This window comes from Nerophis lumbriciformis, linkage group LG39 (genome assembly GCF_033978685.3).
Source record: "Nerophis lumbriciformis linkage group LG39, RoL_Nlum_v2.1, whole genome shotgun sequence".
NCBI lineage: Eukaryota > Metazoa > Chordata > Actinopteri > Syngnathiformes > Syngnathidae > Nerophis > Nerophis lumbriciformis.
The window spans coordinates 14,010,001-14,019,900 of record NC_084586.2 but is presented as its reverse complement, the minus strand read 5'-3'; the positions used below and the strand labels follow the sequence as shown (position 1 = coordinate 14,019,900).

Here is a 9,900-nt window from a genome sequence, read left to right as displayed (position 1 = left end):
TATATACAGTCGTGCAATTAACACATTATTATGCCTAATTTGGACAACCAGGTATGGTGAAGATAAGGTCCTTTTTTTTCTAAATTAATAAAATAAAATAAGATGAATAAATTAAAAACAATTTCTTGAATAAAAAACAAAACAAAACAATATAAAAACAGTTACATAGAAACTAATAATTAATGGGGGGGGTTACCCACATATGCGGTCCTCTCCAAGGTTTCTCATAGTCATTCACATCGACGCCCCACTGGGGTGAGTTTTTCCTTGCCCTTATGTGGGCTCTGTACCGAGGATGTCGTTGTGGCTTGTGCAGCCCTTTGAGACACTTGTGATTTAGGGCTATATAAATAAACATTGATTGATTGATTGATTGAATGGAAATGAGTAAAATTAACTGTTAAAGGTTAGTACTATTAGTGGACCAGCAGCACGCACAATCATGTGTGCTTACAGACTGTATCCCTTGCAGACTGTATTGATCTACCGGTATATTGATATATAATGTAGGAACCAGAATATTAATAACAGAAAGAAACAACCCTTTTGTGTGAATGAGGGAGGTTTTTTGGGTTGGTGCACTAATTCTAAGTGTATCTTGTGTTTATGTTGATTTAATAAAAAAAAAAAAAATGATACCGATAATAAAAAACCGATACCGATAATTTCCAATATTACATTTTAAAGCATTTATAATATCGTCAGGCCGATATTATCGGCCGATAAATGCTATAACTGTTATAAATGTTATAACTTCACCTTTATCTTCAGTTTTTAAGCCAAAATGCATCCATTCTCCCTTTTCTGTCTACACACTGTGTCTACTTGTAAGAACTCTGTGACTGTGCGCTGCCGAACATGCTCCTCTGCTCGTAAAACCAGCAATGTCATGACATGATGATGACGCGCCGTCATGCCAGTAAAAAAAAAAAGGGGTACTTTTTAGAGGCGGTATTGTACCGAATATGATTCATTGGTATCGCGGTACTATACTAGTACTGGTATACCTGGTATGATCATCATATACTTTGCCACATACAAGACAAAGCTGACGCGAAATGCTATTGTTAAATATGTATAACATTTTTATTATTACGTCCCTGCATGTTTTGAAATGTTCAGTATGAGTGATATGTGTTGGATTGCATTTCTGGTGGATGTTGTGGAGAATGCATATATGTTTAAGAGTTATTTCTTTATTCATAGTCATGTTTAAATCAGCTAGTATTTTTCCATTTGTACTCCTTTCTATTTTTTCATTTTATGTCCGCAAGTAAACTGTGTGTGTTACCTCGAAGGCTTGCAATGTAGGGGTTGGAGTACTCCCTTATATCTTATCTGTAGTCGAACAATGAGCCTGTGTTCTTTTCTGGAGAGGGTGGGGGCTTTCTTCATATGCAAGAAGTGGTCTCTTCCGTTTGAATGTTAGACCATCCCGAGAAGCCGGTATGTCTGTATTGATGTGGGCTGGTCTCCTGAAGCTTCAGTAAAACTTGATAATATTCCTACTCTGTCTTGATGGTCCTTCTTACTCTGCAAATATGTCATCTGAAAGAACTTGGGATTGACCAGTGACTTTAATTTCCTGAGAGGGAAGACTGGTCAGACGCAACAATTTGGGGGCTCGTCCGGGATGACACTGAGGATTGAACATCTCTTGCACTCTTCTGGACAGACTCACTTGGCCAAAACATAAATCAAGATAAGCAGAGCCTTTTTGTAAAATCTGCATTAGGAGTCTGTCCTAAAGTCTGTAAGTCAAAGAGGCCAAAAAAAGCCCCCCTCCCTCCCTTTTCTGCACTGCTAATCTTGGCGTGCTTTGGGGAAAATGGAGGCAAAGTGCCGGCTGTTGGAGTTTAAAAGAGTGAGACGCGGTGTATGTCGGTTATTTCGGGATGGTGTATCAGCAAGCCCCCCCTCCTACCCAACAGCATGTGTTGAATAGAAGTTCACAACACACACACACACACACACATACACACACACGCACTCATAGACCTCCTGAGTGCACCCGCCTTGTGATTTTTCCTCCAAGTAAGTGTGAGGAAGTGAAGAAGTTTCTACCGTCACTTGGCAGGCCGAGAGCAGGGATGGTGGCCGAGGAGATGGTGGTCTCCCTGTCCGGGGGGTCCCCGTGGGGCTTCAGACTTCAGGGAGGAAAGGAGCAGCAGAAGCCTCTACAGGTGGCAAAGGTGTGTGACACAAGTTCATACCAGTGTGTTTTGTACCTTCATTCATTGCATTCTGAGGCCATGTGCACTTGAAATACATCAATCAGGTAAGTTACTGAGAGAGTAATCTATTACTGTGTTGTGTTTATGGTACAGTAGGTGTGTCCAAACTCTTTCCACTGAAAAAAGGGTTTAAGTCATTAATGTGTTAAAATAAGTCATATGTTAATATGTGTTTTTTACTTTCAACACTTAAATATCTATAAATCAACTTAAGATCTATCTCTTGTTATAAAGTTTTTATTTTTTTATTTTTTATGTTTTACGCCTTTTTTCCCCAAAGAAAACCCTTTTTCCATGGCAAAAACACAATAATGCAATATGGTCAATAATTCATAACAACATTGATTTTGAGTCATTATTATTTTTTGAACAATGACATTTTAAAATGTATCCAAAACCCCTCTATTGTTAAAAGTGTTAAACAAAATAAATAAATAAAATAAATAAATAAATATATATATATATATATATATATATATATATATATATATATATATATATATATATATATATATATATATATATATATATATATGTATATATACATACATAAATAAGGTATTTATATATATATATATATATATATATATATATATATATATATATATATATATATATATATATATATATATAAAAGGTATCTTGGAGCAATGTAATATATATATATACATATATATATATATATATATATATATATATATATATATATATATATATAAGGTATTTAAAAAATACCTTATTTGTGTATATATAAGGTATTGAAAAATACCGTATATATGTATATAAATGTATATATATATATATATATATATATATATATATATATATATATATATATATATATATATATATATATATATATATATATATATATATACACACACACATATATAAGGTTGTTTTTTTTGGAGCAATGTAAAAAAACAACAGCTTTGGTATCACTTGGTATCGGCCCGCACAGACAAAATAATAATAACCTGAGCAAATTTAATTAAAAAAAAAGTTAGCATGCTAACAGTACTATGCTAACATGCTGACAATAGCATGCTTACAGTTAGTTTTAGTGAAATACCAAAATATATGACGCTATACCTGTTAAAAGCTAGCATGCTAATGTTAGCATGCTAAAATGCTAAATGTAACATCTACACAATCTAAGTCTAAGTCTAAGTCTAAGTCAGGTATCAAAATATATTACTCTGAAGTCTGTACCTGTAAAATTAGTTTAAAATGCTAGCATGCATCAAGTACCAAAATATGACTGAGGTGTGTACCAACAAAATTTACCAAAAAAAGCTGGCATACTAATGCTAGCATGCTAACAGTACTATGCTAACATGCCAACAATAGCATGCTGACAGTTAGCATTACGAAAATACTAAACTATATGAAACTATAACTGCTAAATTACATTTAAAAAGCTAGCACGCTAATGTTAGCATGCTAAAATGCTAACTGTAACAGGCGTCAAGTACCAAAATATACTACTCTGAGGTGTGTACCTGAAAAATGAGTTAAAAATGCTTGCATGCTAACATTAGCATGCATCAACATACATAGTAGGGGTGTGAATGTTTGGGCATCGAACGATTCGACTGGATTAGTGACGATTCGGTTCCGAATCGATTCTCGTTTCAACCAAATTCTCGATTCAAACCAATTCTCGCTTTGTATTATTTGGTATATCAATTCTAATGAAACTTTCTCACAACATTAGCATACTAACAGTACTATGTTAACATGCTAGCATTAGCATGCTCCCAGTTAGTATAAGTGAAATACCAAATTATATGACGCTATACCTTCTAAATTAGATTAAAAAAGCTAGCATGCTAATGTTAGAAAAGCGCCTTTTGGTTGCATGGAAATGGCTTAAAACGTCTTTTAAAAACTGATTCTTGTTAAAAAAAAAAAATTTTTTTAGAAAATTAAGAATGAAGTTGAATAAGTATAGCCATTTGGATGTAAATTGATTTTTGTGCACCGCTAATGTCCAGTAGACACTGAACCAAAACAGCGTTGCTGCTCATCCAGTTAAGGCACAGAAATAATAATAACCTGAGCAAAATGAGCTAAAAAAAATAGTTGCTTACATGCCGACAATAGCATTCTTACAGTTAGTATTAGTGAAATACCGAAATATATGACACTATACCTGCTAAAAAGCTATCATGCTAATGTTGGCTAAAATGCTAACTGTAAACTGATTATTGTTAAATGTCCAGTAGACACTGAACTAAAACAGCATTGGTGCCCATCCAGTTAACGCACAGAACTAATAATAACCTGAGCAAAATGAGCTAATAAAAAAAAAGTTAGCATGCTAACAGTACTATGCTTACATGCTAACCATAGCATGCTTACAGTTAGTATTCGTGAAATACCAAAATATATGACACTATACCTGCTAAAAAGCTACCATGCTAATGTTAGCTAAAATGCTAACTGTAAACTGATTCTTGTTAAATGTCCAGTAGACACTGAACCAAAACATCATTGGTTCCCATCCAGTTAACGCACAGAAATAATAATAACCTGAGCAAAATTAGCTTTTTCATGCTAACAGTACTAGGCTTACATGCTGACAATAGCATGCTTACAGTTAGTATTAGTGAAATACCAAAATATATGACACTATACCTGCTAAAAAGCTAGCATGACTTAGCTTGATGTTAGCTAACATGCTAACTAAAATGGTAACTGTAAACTGATTCTTGTTAAATGTCCAGTAGACACCGAACCAAAACAGCATTGGTGCCCATCCAGTTAACGCACAGAAATAATAATAACCTGAGCAAAATGAGCTAAAAAAAAAAGAGTTAGCATGCTAACAGTACTATGCTTACATGCTGACCATAGCATGCTTACAGTTAGTATTAGTGAAATACCAAAATATATGACACTATACCTGCTAAAAAGCTAGCATGCTAATGTTAGCTTGATGTTAGCTAAAATGCTAACTGTAAACTGATTACTGTTAAATGTCCAGTAGACACTCAACCAAAACAGCATTGGTGCCCATCCAGTTGGTGAAATACCAAAATATATGACCCTATACCTGTTAAAAAGCTAGCATGCTAATGTTAGCTTTATGTTAGCTAAAATGCTAACTGTAAACTGATTATTGTTAAATGTCCAGTAGACACTGAACCAAAACAGCGTTGGTGCCCATCCAGTTAGTGAAATACCAAAATATATGACACTATACCTGCTAAAAATCTAGCATGCTAATGTTGGCTAAAATGCTAACTAAAATGCTAACTGTAAACTGATTATTGTTAAATGTCCAGTAGGCACTGAACCAAAACAGCGTTGGTGCCCATCCAGTTAGTGAAATACCAAAATATATGACACTATATCTGCTAAAAATCTAGCATGCTAATGTTAGCTTTATGTTAGCTAAAATGCTAACTAAAATGCTAACTGTAAACTGATTATTGTTAAATGTCCAGTAGACACTGAACCAAAACAGCGTTGGTGCCCATCCAGTTAACGCACAGAAATAATAATAACCTGAGCAAAATGAGCTAAAAAAAAAAAAGTTAGCATGCTAACAGTAATGTTAGCATGGTGCCCATCCAGTTAACACCACTGTATTAGACACCATTGTGCTAGAACAGGCGTGTCCAACTGGTTTTCATTGAGGGCCACATCAGAGGGCCGATTTAACAGTGAATAATATACAGTATGAATATAAATGTGTAAATACAAAACGTGCATAATTGTCTATGTATTTGATTAATATGTTTTTTTTTGTACAAAACAAAATCTTTAGATTGTACTGTTAAAAACTGCTAAAAAACTGTTAAAAACCGTCACAATTTTACCGTAATATTTGCAGTTTTTTTTGTTTGTTTTTTTACAGTATATAAAATAAATAAATACATGGAATTAAATGAAATGTAATGGAAACACGATAGCACTGGTTTTTTTTACGGAAAAATTAATGGTAGTTTTTGTAATACTGTAAAATCTACGGTTGTCGTGTTTTTATAGTGTATTATTACTCTATATTGAGGGCCACATCGCAGTTATGGTCGCCTTCAGAGGGCCGATTTTAACAGGGAATAACATACAGTATGAATATAAATGTGTACTATATATAAAACATGTGTATAATTGTCTATGTATTTGATTATTACGTCTTTTTTTGGTACAAAACAAAATCTTTAGATTGTACTGTTAAAAACGACTAAAAACTCTTAAAAACCGCCCCAATTTTACCGTAACATTTGCAGTTTTTTGTTTGTTTTATACAGCATATAAAATAAATAAATACATGGAATTAAATGAAATTTAATGGAAACCCGATACCACTGGGGTTTTTTTACGGAAAAATGAATGCTAGTTTTTTAATTCTGTAAAATCTACGGTCGTCGTGTTTTTATAGTGTATTATTACTCTATATCGAGGGCCACATCGCAGTTATGGTCGCCTTCAGAGGGCCGCTTTTAACAGTGAATAACATACAGTATGAATATAAATGTGTACTATATATAAAACGTGTATAATTGTCTATGTATTTGATTATTATGTCTTTTTTTGGTACAAAACAAAATCTTTAGATTGTACTGTTAAAACTGTTAAAAACCGCCACAATTTTACCGTAATATTTGCAGTTTTTTTTGTTTGTTATTTACAGCATATCAAATAAATAAAGACATGGTATGAAATGAAATGTAATGGAAACGCGATACCACTGGGTTTTTTTTACGAAAAAATTAATGCTAGTGTCAGGTTCAAACACTGATGACATCTATTAAACAAGACAAGAGGCAAAGAATTAAACAAAGACAGAATTCAATTTGGACTCAATATTGAGGAGAGTCGTCTGTACACTGTACCCTTGCACAGTATCTCAGCACGCTTTGCCAAAAGATCGCACGCCTCCTTCTTTTATTTTGGACCCTCCCCGACCACATGGCCACCGCTGTTTCCAAAGGACAAAGGTCGCAAAAAGTTCACAGAAAAGGTCGTAAACAATTCGCAAAAAAGGTCAGTTCAAAAAGAGTTCGTAAAATAGTTCAAAAAGAGGTCCATAAAATAGTTCAAAAAGAGTTCGTCTGGAAATTGGGCAGATCCTGTCATCTCTCCGCTTTGAAGTCCTTGGGTTAGAACAATATCTTTCTGTTGATTAGCATACATGAGAGAAAACAGAAACACCTTCATCCTGCTTTCCCCCTACACAGTGGAGTTTTACGAGCCAGGTTTCAAAGACAGCTTTTGTCTTCTCACCAGACCCTCAAAGTTTATGTGATAATTTAGAAACAATTATTCTAACAGCTAGTTTTTTAATACTGTTTTTATAGTGTATTATTATTACTCTATATTGAAAGTGGATTTTACTGTAAAAAAAAAAATGTTATTGTAAAATTTCTGCATTAATTTGTTGGATTGAAATCCGAAATCAAGCAGATATTTAAGTATTTATCTTTATTTGAGCAAAAAACATTGTTTTGAAATGTATGATGTTATAATGTTTTGTTTTTATTATTAGAGAGGATTAAAGTGTTAACATATGTAATTTGCCCACAGTACATTTATTTTTGTATTATGTTTATTAAGAAAAGTTAAGGTACTTTATTAACACATATTATTTCCACCACGGGGGCCACAGAAATTGATGTGGCGGGGCCACCTGTGTGCTAGAATAAATGTGTATTATTGGATGGATTACGGCAGTTGTAAATAACATCAGAGCAGACTCACTGCCCTATTAAGTGATGCCTGCTGGTTTATGGCTGACAAACAGTGTGAACACATGTCCTCCTCCACTTGGGTCTCCACTCAGGTTGCACTTAGAGTGCAGCAACATAATAAATGTTACAAGTTAAACATGCAGCTTCCATCCAATAAGACAATTTGTGTGTGTGTGTGTGTGTGTTCTTGTATTTCTACCCTTCTTGAGACATCAACAAGGAAAAGTAGCTTCCATATGAAGAGGTGTGAACAAGTGATGACATAAATCATGGTCCCAATACGGAAAACCATTGCATCTAATAGAGAATGTCTCATTTGCACCCCTGGTGGTGAAATCTATCAAAATGAGGGTGGTCCCAAAAAGGAGGGATTTTTCAAATTGACTGTGTGTCGCTTTTAAAAGTGCTCCCCCTCTGGTCAACATATGAAATAACAAGTGTGTGTAAGAAATTGAAATCTGTTAATTTAATTCATTTAAAAAAATATATATGTATATAGAGACTTACTGTAATAACTTGAAGTAAATAATAAAGATTAAAAACCAATTACAAACAAAAAATAAAAAAAATATATAATGAACTAAAAGCAGTCTTTTTCTCACAATGTGTCGACTTTTTTCTTATAAAATTGGGAACAATTTCTCATATTCTTTCCGTTTCTCTGTTTCTGTAATATTGCAAGTTTTTCTTGTATAATTATTACTTTTTTATGTAAAATTCTGACTTTTATCACACAATATTGCCAATTTTTTGGTCGTTTTTGTAAAATAGTGACTTTTTTGAGTAAAATTATGACTTTGTCATAATTCTGCCGAGTAAAATTCCGATTATTATTATAATGTTGCCAAAATTTTAAAGTTTTCTTATAAAATTGTGACTTTTGTCGAGTAGAATTACGACTCTTTTCATAAAATTGCCAAAATTTTAAGCTTTTCTTGTAAAATTGCGACTGTTATTGAGTAAAATTCCAACTTTTATCATAATATTGCACAAATGTTCCGTTTTTCTTGTAAATTTTTGACTTGCGTTGAGTAAAATGACGACTTTTATTATAATACTGCCAAAAGATTTTCTTGTGAAATTGTGAACTTTTTATTGTGAAATTCCAAATTCATTTTTCACAACAAGCTTTTTTATATTTGCATAGTATGTACAGTATATATTATTAATGTTGTAAATACACATCTTTATATATCAAGAAAGGCTGGTCCTACAGAGGTAAGCATTTTTCTCAGGTCTCAAGAAGGTAAACAATACAAGAATGTGTGTGTGTGTGTGTGTTCTTGTACTTCTACCCTTCTTGAGACATCCAAAAGGAAAAGTAGCTTCCATATGAGGAGGTGTGAACAAGTGATGACATAAATCATGGTCCCAATACGGGAAAACCATTGCATCTAATAGAGAATGTCTCATTTGCACCCCTGGTGGTGAAATCTATCAAAATGAGGGTGGTCCCAAAAAGGAGGATTTTTTTCAAATTGACTGTGTGTCGCTTTTGAAAGTGCTCACCCTCTGGCCAACATATGAAATAACAAGTGTGTGTAGGAAATTGAAATCTGCCCTCTTTGGCAAAAATTGATTACAAAAAATTAATATGTATATAGAGACATAATGTAATAACTCGGAGTAAATAATGAAGATTAAAAACAAATAACAAACAAAAAATATAAAATTAACTAAAAGCAGGCTTTTTCTCACAATTTGTCAACGTTTTTTTCTCATATAATTGGGATCAATTTCTCATATTCTTTCTGTTTCTGTAATATTGCAATTTTTTCTTGTAAAATTATCACTTTTTTATGTAAAAGTATTACTTTTTACTGCAAAATTGTGACATTTGTCATATACAATTCTTACTTTTATCACAATATTACCAATGTTTTGATTGTTCCTGTAAAATAGTGACATTTTTTGAGTAAAATTATGACTTTGTCATAATTTTGCCGAGTAAAATTCAGGTTACTATT

The 9,900-nt window shown here is 33.0% G+C and overlaps 1 protein-coding gene across 1 annotated transcript in view; it reads left to right on the top strand.

Annotated features, from left to right (window-relative positions):
• The first annotated feature begins 2,089 nt into the window (after nt 1–2,089).
• Nucleotides 2,090–9,900, top strand: part of LOC133577787 (synaptopodin 2-like protein) — a 32,711-nt gene continuing 24,900 nt past the window's right edge. The window contains exon 1 of the mRNA XM_061931802.1: nt 2,090–2,192. Within this exon, the coding sequence (XP_061787786.1) occupies nt 2,091–2,192 (102 nt within the window). The 5' untranslated portion in view covers nt 2,090. The remainder of the gene's footprint in view (nt 2,193–9,900) is intronic.